Source organism: Nematostella vectensis, chromosome 10 (assembly GCF_932526225.1).
Source record: "Nematostella vectensis chromosome 10, jaNemVect1.1, whole genome shotgun sequence".
Lineage (NCBI taxonomy): Eukaryota > Metazoa > Cnidaria > Anthozoa > Actiniaria > Edwardsiidae > Nematostella > Nematostella vectensis.
This window is the reverse complement of record NC_064043.1, coordinates 10,549,155-10,568,866: the sequence shown is the minus strand read 5'-3', so window position 1 is coordinate 10,568,866 and position 19,712 is coordinate 10,549,155. Positions and strand designations below refer to the sequence as shown.

At 39.5% G+C, this 19,712-nt stretch overlaps 2 protein-coding genes across 3 annotated transcripts; one reads left to right on the top strand and one right to left on the bottom strand.

Annotated features, from left to right (window-relative positions):
- Nucleotides 1-1,568: 1,568 nt before the first annotated feature.
- LOC5519253 (opsin-VA) lies at nucleotides 1,569-19,130 on the bottom strand. Its single transcript, XM_048733417.1, has 3 exons — nucleotides 18,136-19,130; nucleotides 4,560-5,153; nucleotides 1,569-4,014 (listed from the first exon to the last, which is right to left on the bottom strand). The coding sequence occupies exons 2-3, from the start codon at nucleotides 5,141-5,143 to the stop codon at nucleotides 3,609-3,611; spliced, it is 990 nt and encodes a 329-aa protein (XP_048589374.1). The 5' UTR covers nucleotides 5,144-5,153; nucleotides 18,136-19,130; the 3' UTR covers nucleotides 1,569-3,608.
- LOC5496557 (testis-specific chromodomain protein Y 1) lies at nucleotides 9,310-10,407 on the top strand. 2 transcript variants are annotated; one of them, XM_048733418.1, is made up of 3 exons: nucleotides 9,310-9,525; nucleotides 9,767-9,852; nucleotides 9,971-10,407. In XM_048733418.1, the coding sequence occupies exons 1-3, from the start codon at nucleotides 9,349-9,351 to the stop codon at nucleotides 10,383-10,385; spliced, it is 678 nt and encodes a 225-aa protein (XP_048589375.1). In that variant the 5' UTR covers nucleotides 9,310-9,348; the 3' UTR covers nucleotides 10,386-10,407. The 2 variants fall into 2 exon arrangements, 1 of the variants encoding a protein (XP_048589375.1); XR_007313950.1 differs by lacking the exon at nucleotides 9,767-9,852 and having other exon boundaries at nucleotides 9,971-10,370.
- Nucleotides 19,131-19,712: the final 582 nt, after the last annotated feature.

Here is a 19,712-nt window from a genome sequence, read left to right as displayed (position 1 = left end):
GTTTTAAGAACTCATTGGCATTGTCTGTGTAGTTCATTGCCCCATTCATTTTGTTCCTTTCAGCAATCAAAAGGTTAATGCGCAAAAACAGTTTTTAGAAATTGCAGATTTACCAGACTGCAATAGCGCAAGATCCCTCAAAACTTTAACAGTTTCCCAGTTCAATGTCTAGATTTGATGACTTGTAATGATCCTATTACGAAATGGTCCAATCAGTCTCTCTTTATCGGCCTTTGAATAGAAACTGCAAAATATTTAGCCAAAACCCCAAACGACTCATAAGATGATCAGTTCTGACTCTTGCTTTACTGTCCGTGATGAGTTGTCAATTCATTCGTTAGTTATGCAACATAAGTACAAAAGAACCTCGCTTTTGCTCTGCAAGTGAGTGATACAGCTGGTTTTGTCAATGTGTGTATTTTTACATCATTTCAATCACGCCGACACATTGCTATAGCCTATAATAGCTAAGGCAATAAAAGTTATTAGCTTTAGGTTTTATTATTCTTGCACTTTAATCTTTCATTTGTTTTTTTCATCGGAAAACAATAGGAACTTTATGACAGATTGCCTTTTTGAGTGGGTTAAAAGGCAGTGAAGTCAGAACCGTTTATTGATTCCGCAGAGTTTTGAGAATTTCATCTCTACACTCGGTCTGTAATAATTGATTAATACTGTGAGACAATTGTTCTTATAGCATTTAAATAAATCTAAAAAAAACAATTGTTATTAGACGGATACTCGCCAAGTTTGTTATTCAAGTCCTCCGCTCAATATATGGTTAGAATATTGCCCTTAGAGCAGTTTTCTAAATGTTAAAGGAAATATTCCATATCTGTTAGAATATTGTATTTACGAGTATTCAAAATCACTATCCCCAGTAAAGACTAGGGCTAACATTCCAACTAAAAGATTGAGAAAAAAGGGTGATTGGATGGAGTCGGAGAAGCACTTATTCAAGAATTAGATTTACGATGGACATGATGTCCATCTTTAGCAGCAGCTGGGGATGGGGGGTGGGGGGAAGAGAGGGGGAGGAAAAGGAGGAGGGAGTGAAGGGAATGCGCAGGTATATATAGTTATGCAAAATGTAATGTATATGACCTAAGCCCCCCACCCCCAAACAAGGGGTAAACATCCCCAAATCTAGAGTTTTTGCATTTCCACAACAGAATGCTGGCTCTACTCAGACAAGTCTTTTTACCAATTTACTGTCTGGCAAAAGAGTTTCAGTGTTTAAAGGAAAGTTTTCAGCTTCCACTTAAAATCCTCTATTCTCCCAAACGAGCACTTCAGTTGTCCTAGCGCGATAAGGGCACACATCGCGCTAGGACACGTCCGCTTGAAGAATTTTTCCTTTTCAATAGCCATGCCTCAAGCGAACACCAGGTTATACAGCACGGCATAACCTGGAAACCCCATTGTCAAAGTTCGCAATGCATTGAAAAGAGAACGAGCCATATATCTACTTTATTCCCTTAACTCAAACGCAAAAGCGCACGACTTTTTCATTAAAGGACCACCTGCCTTCCAGCCGCATGTCTGTCACAAACCACATGACACGTATCTGCACTTGCAGAGTTCTTACAATTTTTTTTATTCTTTTTTCGCAACATATCATTTTTTTTCGCAAGGGCTTTTAATTTCTAAGTGGCTATGGCAGCAATTTTTTAGCAAACTGCTTCTGTCTTATTTGCGATATCGCTCTTAGAGGTCAAACACGACGTATTGTAAAAATGGCAACGTAATAATTGGCGCAGGATAGACACCGCTATAGAAAAGACACCGCTATTATTCTAACGAAAAACCAATTTCACTTCCACTATTATTAATTTAAATACCATGGAAATTAGCGAGGCGTGCCATAACACCTGTGTCCGCTTATATACAAAGCTTTCTATCTATCGAGCTTTCACCCTTAGTCATGGAAAAACTGATGTTTCAAAAGCTTCAGAACAGAGATAAGACAACAGTTATAATAGAAAGCGTGGTGTCTTTCAGTATAAACTTGATAGCACTTGTGGGAAATGTTGTTGTGCTATTCGCAGCAAGGAACAGACGTCTTCAGACACCCTCAAATATCTACATCTTCAGCTTAGCTTTCATAGAAATAATTGTAGTCTTGTTAGCATTCAGTTTCATCTCCTATGTAGCCATTTCCGGGGCATGGAATTTTGGCCCCATTACTTGCCAGGTTATAGGTTTTATTATTTATAGTTACGGAATAGAAAGTGTGTTCCTGTTTGCTTTGATAGCGGCGAGCCGATACTGCAAGGTGGTGCGACAGAATTTGTACAAAAAGTCGGCGTATCCTTATTCTTCACTCTTTTGGGAGTCACTTCTTTCATGATTACATTACAGTTCAAGTTCCATCCAGGGTTATTCACTTGTACGCTTGACCACAATAAGTTGATCTATTATCATTATGGAACGATGTCCACTGTTTTCATGTTCCTTCCATGGAATATCACTTGCGTTTGTTACTTCAAAATCTGGCGACACATCCGCAAACACAACCTTCTAGTGGCAGATTCACAAGTTCAGGCTCAAGAGATAAAAAGTACACGGACGTTATTTTTCCTTGTAGCTGTGTTCACGCTTCGAGTGACTCCGTTTTCGACCGTATCAATTATGAAGGCTATTCACGATCAGTTCTCGCAGCCTTTCTACGTGGTTGCTTCCTATATGTTTATATCAGCAAGTGCTATCAACCCCATTTTGTACAGTGCCTCGAGTGAGGAGTTTAGAAAAGAGGTTAGGAAGATATTGCGTAGAAGACATAGAGTGAGTACCTCAGGCGATCGCTGTACAAGGGCACCCCTAGCAACACTATCATTACAACGGCAAAGCGACGACCGCAATGTGGACAAAGATTGCAGTTAACATAAGAATGAATGCAAGACTTCAGAGCAGCACATAGATATGCGTCCTGCCTGTTAACCGATTCCCACCAAACAATGACGTAAAAAACTGTTCGGAAATTTGAGAATGCGGAAGCTAGTGCCAGAGCAGTGGAGCTTTTCAGAAAGTCGAGAATGTTTTTTTTCCGAGTTGCCTTGCAAATGAGCTGTTAGATTAAAAGTTATACGACGACCCATACGGTCTCGGCTTGTTGCTTGTCTGTTCACAATGGCGTTTGAATTTTGAATACAATTTTTTTTGCCAATGTGGTCCCAGATGTTTTCTTAGCAATGTAGGGGTAGCGGGGTATATTGCAATTTCTCCCTACGAGGAGTGCACAATATATTGGATTTTCTTGCTTTGTGTGCGCAGTCTGTTGCCATACTCCCCAAGTCTGCTCAATCCTGTGCAATCCCTCCTTTTGTGTGCGCAATCTGTTGCTATTACTTCGTGCGTCAGTGCACTCCAATGTAGTCCTCTCCTTCGTGTGCGCAAATTGGTGCTATTTCTCACGCAAGTGCGAAATCGTTTGCCATCTCTCGTTACATGTGAGCAATCCATTGTTATCTCTCATGCGAAAACCAGTTCAGGTGTTTGAGGATGGATATTTCTAACTTTGAGCGACCTATTTCTATTCCTCTCAACGTGCATCAACTACTTCTATTTCTGTGCGATCCAACTTTTCCCTACGTGCTCCCGATCGACTCTCAATCCCGTGAAGCGTGCGCGGGTAACACTAAGGGATTAGAGACATGCGAGACGTACTCGATTTTGGCCTCACGGACTCTGTAGATCACAGCTGGACTTTTGATGACGATAGGACGCATTTTGGTTCTTGTCAACAATGAGTACAATGCATTCACCGCGGACCTAAAACTTCTGCTAAAGGCGATGTACACGATGGGAGTGTACATCACTGAAGACTTAGCCATCAGGGAGGGGACGACGTGAATGATTGGGCGTCCTGTCACCATGGAGATAACTGACAGGATGGCATAAGGAGACCAGCTGAGTGTAAAGGCGACCGTGACCCCGACCATCATGCGTGACAGGGTGGTGTACATGCGCCGTCTTCCTTGAGGGAATGCCGTGGGGATCTCGTTACGCAGTCGCCTAAAAGGAAAAATGATATTCTTAAAGGGGTACTTGAATGGCAAAGATTAAAATAAGCGTTTCTTTTAGAAGCACTAAAACAGTAGAAATCATGCAGAATAACCCAAATAATCACCCAAATATAATAAGTATTGTTTTGATAATTGTGGTTTGAACGTGTCACATGGACAGATCTAAATTATTGATTATTGATTAATAATAGTATTTATTAGTCTCGGTACAGGATGCCCATTGACCAACCTTAAATGTTACATAATGGCATATAACCCATTTCACAAGAATGGGGCGCACAAAAAGCTACATTTGGCGGCTTTCGGGCAGTTTCCTTGATAGATTGCACACCAGTTAGAGCGTTAAGGGGAACATGCAACTCCTTAATTCTATGGGTCTTTTTGTAGTAAAAGTGATAGGGGCATGCACCTAAAAGGGGGATTCTGTATGGAAACTTTCGCACATAAAACTATCCATTGACAACCCAAGGGTCTGAACCTTTGCCCCAGACCCGCTGCTGATGGGCATACGTCATGTACATGCAATGGCTAAACCTTTTAATCCGATAGAATGTGTAGATGATGACTGCCATCGGGAAGACAAAGGCCGTAACAAGAAGGGTCACATTGTAGGAAATATCCCCGAGGCCACGTGACGTCCACTCGGGCTCGCAGTTAGCACTTGATTTACCAGGATAAAAGCTTCCCCACCCTAAGAGGGGTGTGGACATGACGCTTATAGAGTACCCCCAGATACAAGCTATGAGCGCGGCCATGCGGCAGGCAGGCAGATTCACCATTACGACAGACTGCATTTTACGGAGAAGAAGTATATTGATCGATGCCATGGTAACTATTGTCACTATGCCAACAATCCCGTTGAGAATCGCAATCCACATGCACGGCGGTTCGTTCCTTTGTAAGGCTGCGCCGCGCAGATGTGTAGAAGTGTGACCGCAGGTTATTAGAATCAGGTCTGCGACCGCGATGTTAGCTATCAGCGGTGTTATTTCTTTTTTGCGGTTCTCGGGCCGAAAACATATCCATAGCGCTGCAATATTCACGATAACTCCCAGGGTCAGGATCACAGTCATCGTGACCCAATATGCTGTACCAACATCTTGGTGTTCGTCAGCCATGGCGGGAGGCCTGTGGAAAAATGACATTTTAAATAATCGAAGCCTTACATTGGTGCAAGACGCGTTTGCCACTTTATAACACATCAGTTACATTAGAAATATAATAATAATGTGTATAACTGGGCTAAACAATTTTATAGTTGCCACAGTATCGTTTGATAAAGTATATATCAATAACGGGCAAAAAAATACGTATTGTGAGCTTTTCAAAATATGCCAAAATGGTAAAATACATTTGCTAGCGCATACTACAAGTCAATAAAGCAAATGTTATATTCATTCGCACGAACCGGCAATCATTAAAAAAAAAAAGAAAGGACTTTAAAAAGTAAGGAATTTTTAACAATTTAGGAAATTCAATAGCTTTGGCAATCAATTATAGTCCCCTTACCACAACAATGCCAGTTATTGGGAAAAGAAAGAGACACAGCAATAGAAAACAATACATTGCCTGTTCGCGTTAGAAGGCTGGAGAGGAAATTACAGAGGTTCGAAACTTTATGGATTGTATTGCAAAGGATAAAAAGACCCAGCGAATTCAAGCATTTCTCTCTGCTTAGAGACGAGCAATTGGAGTGATAACGATCCCTTATAATACCTCTCTATCGTTTTCTGCAGTCAACGGAAAATATTCTCGCGCCGGCCTCCTCCATTTTAAAGCTTTTCTAAAATCGGCAGTTAAAATGCTCGTGAGAAAAAAAACTCACCCCTAAGAGATAACACATTGGGTGTGGTCAAAGGAATTTTTAACCCTTAAAGATAGCATTAAAAACAATGCTCGTTTTAATTGGCTGATGGATCCTGTATTGTTATGTTACCGACAAAAAAGTCGAAAGTATTAACCGATCAGTTGACTTGTGGTTAATAGCCCAATTTCTAGTTCCACTATGACCGCTGGACTTACAGACTAAGGATGCATAAATACAGTGTAAGCCTCGACTTGAGGCAAATTTCATGCGCATACCAGCGAGAATCCTCTGGAACTTGGAATAAAACAAAGCAAAAACCTGTGAATACTTCATGATTCCGCTGGTATTGCAATCGATTCAATTGAAACCGAGGCTTGCACTGTATTTATGCGTCCTCTGTGCCTATGACCAGCAGGCACAACGGAACTCGAAACTGGGTTATTGTAAAATACGTTTCGAGCGATTGGAAACCCCTTAAAGATAGCAGAATCGGAAAAATCCTAAAACACACCCTAAGAGATAGCCCCCCGCCCCCCCCCTCCCCCCCCCAGAGAGCGGCTGCAAAGGAGGCTATTGGACTGCTGGGTGTTTCACACCATCGTTATACTCTTATAACAACGACGTAAATAAGATATCCTGGTATTTTCTCGGTGTTACAGAGCACCAAGATGGCGTCCATTGCCACTAGCTAAAGCACCAAATTGGTGATCTCAGGCAAATTCTCAAAGCACCACATGAATCACTACTCTCGGCGTTTATCGCCAGATTGCACCAACATGGAGTCTTGTTTTGTCAGCTTTGTCAGTACTGACAAATCGAAAAACGCGTTTGAAGGCACAAAACCACCAGGTTTTGGAACGCATTTGTCGATTTGTCAGTCAACAGGTCGACAAAATTTGTCAGTGTCGATTTGTCAGCGCTCTGGGCGGTGGTCATGCGCCTTTAAACGCGTTTGTCGACTTGTCAGTTGACAGGTCGACAAAATTGGTCAGTTTCAATTTGTCAGTTCTCTGTGCAGTGGTTATCTGCCGTGAAACGCATTGTCGAATTGTCAGTACCGACAAAGCTGACAAAACAAGACTCCATGTTGGTGCAATCTGGCGATAAACGGCGAGAGTAGTTATTCAGCATGTGGTGCTTTGAGAATTTGCCTGAGATCACCAATTTGGTGCTTTAGCTAGTGGTGCTCTGTAACACGAACGCTTTAGTCTTGAGTTTGGCCGATACTCATTTGTGCGCTGCGTTTTCTCTTGCGTCCTAGTGAAATAAATCCTTAGAGAACCATTTTTATCGACGAGTATTTCTTATCAACATGGGTTTCTCAAGGCTGGTATATGTTTTTTTATTTTGGTAGAGATCTGTTAAATTTACCAATACTAAAAAAAAAGTTTATTCTTAAGTTCAAAATGAGACGCACTATATATACATTCCATGTGCCAATGAAATACTTATTTCAACGAATTCAATAGTTTTTCACGCTCTGTAACAAAGATTAATTTGTATTTCTTTGTGAAAGGCCTCACTTAGATTTCTACTAAATGCGCAAAGATTTTTAGGAAGATCCGTGTTAAAAACGTCATAACAGAACCTGTATCTCATAAATATGTATAATTAACTCTATTTTTTCTAATGAGTATAACATCACGAAACAGCATCTGGTGTCATTCAATACTTGTTTTAAAATGCTATTATTACTTATGAGAAATACTAAAACAATCAATACCATCGTCAGAGAATATGCTTCTGATTGGATTCCGGCCAAGCGCATCATGTGATCAATTATTTACCCCCTCCCCCCCCCCCCCCCCCCCCCCCCCCCCCCCATAGATCAAGACGTGGTTCTGTGAAGCGATTTGTTTACTTACTTGCGAAAGAAGAAAAATGATTAAAAAAGGTTTCCTACCTTTAACGTTCGACGTTGGTTAGTGGAACCCGCCTAGATCCGGGGATATTTGTTTTCCAATGAAAGAAGTTTTTGTTGAAAATATAAGACTTGAGACTCACCTGACGAAAATAATAAGTGAATGAAACTAGCAAACCTAGATTGGGTTAGCTTATAGTTACAAACCATTAAAGCAGTGGCTAAATGCCCGACAGCCGGGAAAGGTCCTCATTGGACTTAATGTCCGAAAGATTTCAATTTATTCAAATAACCTAGTGAATTGTCAACTTAGTGAGCTCGAAGAATTCTATTATTTGTTAAGATAGGGTAAGCGATTCTAGATTCTGCTTAACAAAATGAAATAACAAATGAATTAAAATACTCTCCAAATAATCCCTTAAAAAGTATGGCTATTGAAAAAGAAAATCGAATGTCTGTAATTATGCTAAGTCAATAGTAGTCCCAAGTCTTGTCGTTAGGGCACTTATCAGACTAATTGAAAAAAAAAAAAAAAAAAACAGGTAATCTACAAACAAATATCATAAATAAAATGCTCAGATGCCAACAGATGCCCCCGACTTAGAGACATTGCGCAAAGATTGGCTTGCGATTAGTGAGTGGGCACATAAAGTGTAATTTAATTGTTTAAAACAATAACTAAGTGGCACCTCTAAATAAATAACTGCGGTAACGCAGTTTAGCAGTTATTTGTATTCTGCACGTTTCGAAAGGAATCTATTGTTTGCGTACAAGTGTTGGTGTACAAGGTGTACAAGTGCATAGTGTTGGTATGTGTGTAATTCACGCTGTGTTCGTTCTTCGGCTCTCGACACGTAAGCGACGAGACTAAACTTCAGTGGAAAGTTTTATTTCATGATACCAGTTCATTCGTGATATTTTATTTATCTTTTCATTATTAGTGTGGGGAATTTGGTCATCTGAGTGCTTTCTGTGAGAAGCCTAATCGAACCGGAGCGGCAGCGTCGACGCCCTCTAAAGGACTAGAAGGTGGCGGGAGTAACGAGGTTGAGTATGACCAGAGTTTTTCTGCTATTTTTAAGAGCCAATTGGGCGAGTATACTGATACACCGAAAAGTGAAACGGTTAAGGGTCGTGTAAAACGAGCTGTCAATTTTTGGCGTGACACGATTGATGCTCCAGAATTTGTTCTTAGAATGATTGAAATAGGTTATCGCTTGCCTTTCGGTATGTACCCTTCTCGTTGTTTTTCGAACAATAATTTGTCGTCTTTAAGAAACAAAGATTTTGTTTCAAAAGCCATTTATGAGTTGCTTATCAACCAATGTATAGTTGAGCATGATAAAGCACCGTATTGCGTTAATCCCTTAACCGTTGCGGAAGGGAAAAACTTCGTCTAGTTATCGATCTGAGACATGTTAATGGGTACCTAGTGAAACAAATATTTAAGTATGAAGATTTACGTTCATTATCACAGGTCATAGAAGAGGGAAATTGGTTCTTTACATGGGATTTAAAATCCGGTTATCATCATGTTGATATAGATGAAGAAATTAGTAGAAATCCTATACAGTCAGCGGTTATCAGCGCGGGCGCTCATTTTATTTTTTAATTGATTTGCGCATGTGCAGTTCAGATGTGATTTATTATTCAAAATGGCGGAAGAGAAGCGACTTCGCGAAGGAGACGGCTTTTATCGTCAACTTAACGAGGCAAATTCGGGTGAACTGTTGTGGGGAGGCATTCAAAAAAGAAAAAAGACACGGAGGAATGGGGATCCAACATTTTATCCCGTTGAAAGAGTTGTTTCACGGCAAATAAACAATGGAAAGGTAAGTTACCGGAAAATTTACCTTGCTTATATTATAATAGTTCAGGTTCCACGCTCAACAATGTATTCCGAACCTTCAATTTACTTGATTACCTGACTACGATTATTTTCTGGTAGTTAAACGTTTTGGTTTAGCCCACTTAGATGTTGTAAATAGGCTGTAAAGAGTAGTGAGATAGGTCTAGTGCATGTGAACTTGTTATTCAAGTATGACCAAAGAACATTAAATTGTCCTATTGTAGACACAATATCTCTTAAAGTGGACAGGATACAGTGCCTATGAGAGTTCTTGGGTGGACGAAGATTATCTGAGTGCTGATCTTGTTAGGCATGTATTTTACAAAATTGCATCAGAAAGGATTCCCCTTTCTTTAGTGTCAGCGAAGCCTTTCGAGTTAGAAAAACGAGCAAGTCTTAAATCTTTTTTTGTTTTGTTTCCACCTTAGGAATTTTGACAGCCCACAAGTGGAGACTTCACGCCTTCAAGGCAATTTAGATCGGCTGAGAGAGGCGATGGAGGCAAAGCTTAAGAGAAGAACTAGGGTGCCTGTTTCAATAGAATTTCATCATGATTGTTTTCGATATTGTTTTAGTGGCAAGGGTATAAAATCAAGGGATGGGAAACATATTTTGCTTAGCAGCAATGATTTTAGGGTTTGTAATTTTCCAAGGGAGTGGGACGTATATCTAGATAAGAATGGGGATGGGGTTAAAATTTCGTATCCTGTCAAAATGAAAACCTTTTTAAGCAAATCTATTAAGTGCTATAAAGTAGTTGATAATTCTGTTGTAGAAGATAAACAAAGAATGTATACTGAGAAAATTACATTTGATTTTATTAGAGAACCTTTTACAATTTAAATATATACATGTAGAATAATAATGATAATATGTATATTTATATAGTGCCATATCACAATTACCTTCTGGCACTTTTAAAAGTATGATATTCTATTTACATATATAATTTACATTCTAGATATTGACTACTTTAATGACATACAGTAGATGACTATTCTCTTGGAGAATTTAGGAAAATCTCTACTAATTCAGTTTTACTTTTTTTGCTTAAGCCTTTTAAACCTCTGGCTTTTAAGTGTTCCCTCAACTGTTTGACAGTCATTGATTTGGGGTCTACTTGTTCAGGTTGGTCTACTGAGGAAGTGTCTGCTGAAGTTGAGGGTTCCATGTCAGGGGTTTCAGTATTAGTTTTTCTCCTTTTTTGTCTGGTAGTTTTTATTTCTTCATTCCAGTAAGTACTTTTTTTTTCATATTTTCTCTTCTCTCTCTCCTTGTGTTTGAGTTCCCATTGTCTAAATTCTTGTTTATGAATGTCCCCCACAGAATCCCATTTATTAGATTTCCTGTGGAGGACAGATCTAGCTACATCGTTATTTTTTTCAACCCCTTGTCCAGTAAATATTTTAATACATTTGTATTTTTCAACAAAAAAGGGAACATGGGCAAAAAGAATGTGCATGTAAGGAGTAACATGAGCCCTCTCGTAACCTTCTGCCACAGTTCTGCATGAGCAAAACAAATCAATCCATTCCTTAACTTGGTCAGCAATTATTTCTGGCAAAATGTTAAGCTCCATGTTAGTAATTTGTATGTAAATATTATTAAAATCTCTCCACAGTTGAGTTACCTTATCCCTGCTGTCAAGGGTTAGCAAATCATGCAGTTTATCAGGCAATTGACTGAGAAGTGTTTTTTTGTTTGATCCTGTTAAACTTGTGAAATCATATTTACCACTTGATGACTTATCAGCATTTAGCTGTTCCCAAACATCGAAAGAAATGCCCAAAGACCGTATGGTGGAAACTAGCTTTTTGAGATGGATACCTTTTCCCTCCCCTCTTTTTTTGTCAAAGTCATCCTTTTTATCTCTGTCAATTGCCTGATAGACAAGATTTTTAGTTAGTACATCTGTTACTCGCAGCATCAAGTGTAATTAGTCAACAATCACATGATCAAGCTCAATATTAAGGCTCTGCTCCACAACAGTAATTATCTGTTGATTTCTTACATAGCTCTTTAATTTCCTTGAGAGATCTTGACATTGGAGATTTATTAAAGGAATGAAAATCATTATCAGTTTTCCAGCTATCATCCTTATGAATTTTACACCAAGCACATGCATAGTTAGCAGTTGCACCTTTAAGACCAAGCATTAGTAACACAAATTTATAATCACCACCAAGAAAAAACTCCAAGTTAATTGTTTTATCATTGACTGTTAATTTACCAGAAGCAATGAAGTTGTTAATCTCCTCAAAAGTGACACTAAAGGCTTCCTTTAAGGTGGTGTATGATTCGGAAGCATTAACAGCTGCAATGTTTCTGTTACCTTTAGCAGACATTACGTTAGCTCCTGTTTGTAAAATAGAGAAAGTTAAAAAAATAAAATTGGAATTTCTTGTCATCCTAGCTCCATCTCCATTAATTTTTACCTTAAGTGTCTCATTAGCATAATCAAAATCAGGATTATTGTCAAGAAAGTCAGCTGCATGAATGGTTAGAAGCTCAGCAAATGAACATTTTGAGCCAAGGTAATTATTAGGGAGGTCTTCAATGTAGTTATCTCTGCACTGTTTGATTAGATAAGATTTTGGCAGACCATTTGAAATCATTGAGAGCTCATGGTAAAAATTATCCCCAACACAATATTTGTCTAAGAGGAATAAAACCTCCTGTACTTGCCCCTTTTCATCATCACTAAGTCTATCATACTGATTGGTTCCTTGGCCATCTTCAGATTCAGTTGATGTTGAAGCATCACCAGCACTCAGTTGATGGACCTGCCCAGATTCAGTTTCAGTGACACTTACCGAAGTTACTTCAATACCAAAGGCTTTGGCAAACCATAGGGCAAGATTTGCTCTGCTAAGAAATTCTTTTAGAGTCCTCTGCTTGTTTTTAGCTTCATGCAGTGACTTCCCTTGGTATTGAAGATTCTGAGACCTCTCAAGCTGATCAATATAACTGGCAAGCTCTTTGTTTGTTTTTGAGAGGTCTTGTATAATGTTGTCCTTCCTCTTGGACTCCATGAGCACACTCTGCATTTCCTTGTAAAGTTCTGAGGATGTTGCTTCCAGATTATGGCATCTAGCTTTCCAGTTGACAATTTCATCCTGGAGTTTTTTTAAAGGTTCTGTTTGGCCTTGAAAGACATGGAACTTCTTTGAAAGTCCATCTAATTTCATTCTTGCCATGCCTCTAGATGCCCTGTACTTCTGTACAATTATTGCACAGTTTTTTCGTAAACTGTCATTTATTTCTCTTCTAACATTGTCGTCAGAGGAAAAACAGAAGCAACATTCAGGCAGAGAATGTTCTAAAAGTGCCACAAATGGGTATTTGAGGAGTAATTTGCTTTTTTCTTCCTCACTTCCGGTAGAATTTTCAACTTGGCGAAAAAAACTTTGTACACGTTCGTGCCAGATTTTAAACAGAGGATAGGGTATATCCAAGGCGAAAATAACCTTTCTAGCAGAGGATTTTGCAGCGTATGATAAGCTTGGCTCGCTTATTTTGATATTTTGTAGCTCTTGAGCTTGAATTTTACCGAAAAGGTCCGACATTGCGTAAGTAATCTAGATATCCTTTCTAGGTTTGGAATACTTAATAACCTGAAAATAGAACAAAGGCTAGGTCACAAAGCATTAAACAGTTTGCATTGTGGGAACAAGATGGCCGATCATAAACAGCCTTTGCTTCTACCGAAAATATGGCTTGATTCTTGCCGAAATGGACCTCGGAGTGTTATTGTTCTTCTCTATATGGACTCAACAAATATTGAACATTTCCAGACTCATTTGCGAACAAGATTTCAATCAAGTATGGAGGAATTATTTTGACTTTTAGCGAGTACTATATCTTCGTGTTCGAACTCGACGTTTGCAAATGGAGGAGGATGTACTATCGAGCGAGAGGAACGGCCTGTGTATTGCGACTCGAGCACATTTTAGAGGCAAGCATGGCGGAAATAAGTAAATAAAGGTATCGGCGTTTGAAGGGGAATGCGAACAGTTTATTTTCATCGAAATCGTGTGTAATTTCTACCATATACCAATGAAGTTGTATTGTTGATAGTCTGCCGTTTGCAACCGTAAAAGGTTTAACGGCTTTCTCAATAAAACCGAGTAAAGTATACTAGCGTTTGTATTCTCATACAGTTCTCTATATGTAAGGTGATCGCAGAAATATATTTAAAGTCCAACAGGGAAAGCAGCGCGCATGCTCGGCGGCCATGCTGTATAGAATTTCTGCTAGCAATATCTGGGGTTTTCTTGGGTGTTCAGTGATGGCACTCGTAGATATTTTACGTTTACCGTTTTGCCCTTTGGCTTGAGCTCTGCATGTTTTTGTTTCACCAAATTTCCCCGTCCTTTGGTCAAAAGGTGGCGCTCTATGGGACACGTGAGTTTTTTATATTTGGACGACGGTTTGGGTAGCCAGTCAGACAAGTTATCGGCTCAAGTGACTAGTACTATTCAGCGCAAAGATCTCGAATCTTCAGGTTTTCTCAGTAACATGGATAAATCTCATTGGGTTCCTATGCAAGCGGGAGAATGGCTCGGATTTGTAATTGATACAATAGCTATGAAGTTCTTTATTCCGAATAAAAAACTTCAGAAACTCAAAGGTTTCCTGGATGCTGCTCTTTCGGATGGTTATTGTTCTCAAAGATTCCTTGCTAGGATCGCTGGTACCGTAATGTCATGCGCGTTAGCTGTCTGGCATATCTCGCGATTGTTAACTCGTCAGATGTATCATACTATTGAGTCAAGATCATCATGGGATTCTATTGTTCGTTTTACGCCAAGCCTTAAGAAGGAGCTTAGTTTTTGGTATACTAACATAGACTGCTTCAATGGTTATCGTTTTACTTCCCCTTCTACGTCTTGCATGCTTTTGTTTACAGACGCCAGCGAAACAGGTTATGGCGGATATACAGCTACTCTTGATGGTTCACCGGTCAGCGGTCTATTTACGGAAGAAGATATCGGCCGGAGCTCAACCTACAGAGAGCTTAAGGCGGTCTACTACGTGTGTCTTTCTTATATTCAGCAACTGCGCAATAAGAAAGCTAAAGTATTCACTGACAATCAAGGCGCGGCCAGAATTATTTCTATCGGTAGTCCTTCTCGAGAGCTTCAACAGATTGCATTGACCATTTTTGACATTTGTCTCAAGAATGGTATTTCGTTAGAGGTTGAATGGATCCCCTCGCGAGTACAATCAGCGTGCTGATCTATTAAGTCGATTTGTTGACAAAGATGACTGGTCCGTAAATCAATCAGTTTTCAGGGTTCTCGATGCGAAATGGGGTCCTCAAACAATTCAGGCCGTCGCGTACAAGCACAAACGCCCCGTTTTTTCGGGCTGTCCCTCTTTCAATATAATCGCGCTTCGCTTAGATTTTTCCATTTAGCCACTCGTTTCAGGCCCATCACCAGTTGGTGCATGAATTCATCTCTATTTTTCATCATTTAAGCGTGAATGTGGAACTAACACAATCACCATTTAGGTGTACATAATGCGGGGATGTGCAAGAACCATGAGGTGTGCAATATGAGAGTACTAAAACCACTTACGTTAACAATGCGGTGAATGCGCAGGGACCTTTTTTGGTTTGGTATTTCAATTGTTGTTTACTTACGCTGTTTGCGTATCACCATTTAGGTGTCTGTATCACCTTTCGGGTGTAAGGACGGACGCATTATATTAATGCGTCGCTACACATGCTGTGATTTTTTCAGTTTCTTTCAGATATTATGGAAGGGTATTCGATATTAGACATGCCAAAAGACATTGGTCTTCAGCAGTCATTGCCCGGCCTCGTTGATCTACTTCCCGGTGCCAAGGCTGAGTCAACAGTGCGCAAGTACCACACAGGTTGGATGAGATGGCGGGCATGGGCTCTCTCCAAGTTTGACGTTAAACCACTACCAGCCAAACCACTTCACGTAGCATTGTTCCTTACGGAGTTGACCAGGTCTGCTGAACAAAAAGGCGTCGGAATCTCGAGTGTGGAGGGCGTTGCCTACGGTATTACATGGATGCACAAGCTAGCGGGATTACAGACGCTGCCGGCAGAACACCATCTTGTTAAAACTGCGTTGGAGGCTGCAAAACGTAGATTAGCCAGGCCAGTAAAGCCAAAAAAAACCTATTTCTTTAAATATTGTTAGAGACATTGCTAGTTTTTATCAAGCTTATGATAGTCTAGCGGTATTACGTTTCCTATTTATTGTTTTTGTCGGTTATGCTGGTTTACTCCGTGCAGACGAGCTACTTAAGATAAAAGTATCAGATATCACTATCAAGGATGACCATATGTTAATCCAAGTTCCCAAAAGGAAAAATGACCAATTTAGAGAAGGCCATTCTATATTGATTAGTAGATCTAACAAAATCACAAAATCAAAATCCGGTAGCCATCACGGAAAGGCTTCTAAGTGCTCTGCCTCAGAAAGATAATTTGTCTCCTTTAGTCAGGAGAATAATTAAGTCTGAGTCTAAAGAGCGTTTCAATGAGTAAGGGCGTTTCCTATTCAACCATTAGAGTTGAATTTAAAAAATTCCTAAGCCCTCTCGTTTCCGATGTTAATGCGTTTGGGCTGCATAGTTTAAGATCAGGAGCAGCCTCGAATCCTGCTTGTTCTCCATGTATTTGTGTGTATGTGTGTTTATTCCGAAGATAAGGATAGAATAGTTATTAACTTACAGTGGGTTAAAGTAGATTTGTCGATTTTTATTTATTTTTAGTACAAGAGACGGCAAAATGTAAAAATTGTGGAATTCTATAACCAATTGGAATGGGCAACTGAGTTGAGTTTCTCCTGCGAACTCCACAGAAGTGATCGCCTGTTTCGTGTTATGTCTGTTCTTTTGATGATTCTAATTAACAGTTGGAAGTTTCATATAGTTTTGGTTATCAGCCGTTGGTCTTTCAGAACGCAAGCCCGGGGGGAGCAGCATCACAACTGGTTAAAATAGGGTCTAGTTTAATAAAAATAGGGTCTAGTTTAATAAAAATAGGGTCTAGTTTAATAAAAATAGGGTCTAGTTTAATAAAAATAGGGTCTAGTTTAATAAAAATAGGGTCTAGTTTAATAAAAATAGGGGCTAGTTTAATAAAAATAGGGGCTAGTTTAATAAAAATAGGGGCTAGTTTAATAAAAATAAGGGCTAGTTTAATAAAATTAGGGGCTAGTTTAATAAAGGAAGTCCCACACTTAAACTTTATCTATCTTCATGCCCTCATATCAAACCTTATTATTTTCATTTCCTACTCAATAGCAATTTTAACCTTCACCAATGTTTCACCATGACTGTGAGATATACAAAATGACAAAGTCAGGGTCAGCGTGAGATTTTCCTAAAATCTAAATGATTAGATTCCCGTTTATTTATTACATTCGTAATTTATATATAGCCTCTCCTAAGCGCACAGAAATAGCTATTTCATCATTGTCATTATTATCACAGACTTACACAACGACTACGTCAGCAAAATTATCGCCATTTTAATATCAGATTGATAAAGCTGAAATTGGAGATATTGAAGCAGAAAAAAAGGGCATTAATATAAGTAGCACTTCCCTTATTGCTACGCCTCGAGGTTGTTTTTTATTGAAGCAGAAAAAAGGGCATTAATTAAGTAGCACTTCCCTTATTGCTACGCCTCGAGGTTGTTTCAAGGTTACCCACAGATAGCCCAGGCTCACGGCGAGTGTAGAAGCCTGGGCTACCTGTGGGTTAACCCATACGAAACACTTTAAGATGCGGGTTTTTCTTTAACACTGTTAGCCTATTAAACCAAGTGATTGTTGAGATAGCATATAATTTTTATCGTCGTATAGAAAAATCATTGCTCTGACAATTCAACTCAAGAAGAAATTATTAATTTTCATTACGTCATAACATATTGGGGGCCTCCATTAAATAGCAATTATTGCAATATCATTGACCACTGCGTGCAATAAAATAGCCAGACAAGAAAAACAGGTTGATTTTGCTTTTTAAACCTTTGTTGTGAGATTTTTTTTTTAATTTCCCCCTTGAGAACGAATAAAGTATCATCAATAGTTCTTTGGTACCCTTTTCCGCTGCTCCAGCGAATTTGTTTGTGTATACTATTAAACAGCAGGGAAAAACATTAAAAAGCTACGAAACGACACTTTGTATTTGTTGGCTTTGAAATATTAATTGGTTAAAAGATTGGAGTTTAAGATCTTTTTCAAGCTTTGCCCGTCATAAAACTGTACATAGAAACTCGATGCCAACATAATAATTATTATAAATCTTATATTACATCAAAGCTGCCGGCTGTACGAAAAAGTGGTTACTTACTTGACGTAGCGTTTTTGAGAGGAGAAAGCCGTAAATCAGATAAATCACATATATATCCAACCAATTCTCTTTATACTTGAAGCTGTGCGCAGTTTTAGTCCACTAAATACTCGGTAGGCAAGATTAAAGTCAATCAAGATTAAAGTCAATAAGGCGAAAAGCCGACGAAAGCCGAGTTTCTACTAAGCTAAGGCACGTGACTACGAATGCACATGAGGGCCACTCAAGGTTTTCGTTAACAACATCTCACCTTTCGGTCACGACCTTGAACTATTTGCGTCACGACAACTCACTTTGAGCAGGCGCCGGTTATGGCGGCCACGAGAGTTTTTGCTCTCGCCCTTTTTGGATACTTTGCCCTCTATTACGGGCTTAGTCCACTCAATGTTATCAGATTATCATCTCCTGGCGGTGTGGATCAGTCTCTATGGTCTCCAAACAAGATCCTGGGAATACCTGCTACCAAGCTCCGTGTTAAGCTTCGTCTTGCCGGCGTGAGCTTTTATAGGACAAGACTGTCAGCGATCAAGTTGGGAAAACATGGTAGTACCATTCCCAGAAATAAGGGACATTAGCCAGCGGTTTCTCTGGGCTCACATTTTGCTAGGAATAACAGCGAGGAATAACAGCGGTATCACAAATACAAACGAGATTCCGGCCAGCACAGGGGCTTCCCTTTTGTTGTTACACTAGAAGTTTTTAATCAGGTTAACTAAAATTCCAAATAAAAGTAGTATTAGCGGTATTTAAACATGCAAGGGGCATCTCTGATTTGATACGTCCAATGATAATGGAAGTGCGGCAGTCTTGCTGAGGTTGAAAAAATATATATATGCGCAAATAAAATAAAAATTTATTTTAGAAAGACTTTATGATTCCCCTGTGTCTATCCCAGAATAAAGCCGTGGAGCCGTTTAAAAACAAAATGGAGAACGGACGAACGGAGAGAAGTTGTTCTTGCGGAGCGCACCGTTTTCCTTGCTTCAGTCTGTATCTTAAAGACAACAATAATGGTTACTGAACTAGGCATAACTACATAAAATGTTATATCTTGGGGAACAAGATTGGAAGGCGCTACTGCCTATTTTATTGGCCAATTTGATGGGAGGATAGTCGATTTACCAATTTCGAGTCCTGCACCTGTGATGCGGCGAACAGTTCTACCTTTTAAACGACTACTTTTATGCCCGATTTCAATGAAATTACAGAGAATGTATGGAGGATTGTATGCTCTCAAGCGAACAAAAGTGCAATGTCCAAGGAACAATTATAGGGCTTTCTCTGGCATCGTTTGAACGGAAAGTGTATCACTCGAATGGCAAGGGTTTTTTTTTTTTTCGAGTCCTGCATCGTGAGCCCAAAATCTCTGAAACGAGAGAATTTGATAAATTGTGATGTCTCCCCACATTTCCTTATAATAAATGGCAGCCATTTTGACATTGTATGTGCACTATTACGCATGCGTGGCGGCCATGTTGTCTCTTATTTCTGGGAATGATCGCTTGTTATCCCTGGACACGATCCTCCTCTTGACATCACTGTATTCCTTGATGTCTTAAAAAACCCTGGTCCTGACCTTGTTTCTCGTCCCGTCCTCTACAGGAATGAAATTGCTGGAAATTCGAATCGCCATCTTGATTTGCATAACCGCCAAACGCGTCCAGTAAGTTATTCAAGGAACTGTCTTTTCAAACTTAGACCGGCTTGGACGGACCGCTCATTTTTCAAGACCCTAAAAGAGAATGGTATCTTCAAGTACAGGTGTAAACGTGCTGGCAAAAAGGTTAGGGTCAGATGCAAGAGTGCCAACATTGCTCCTTCAAATTC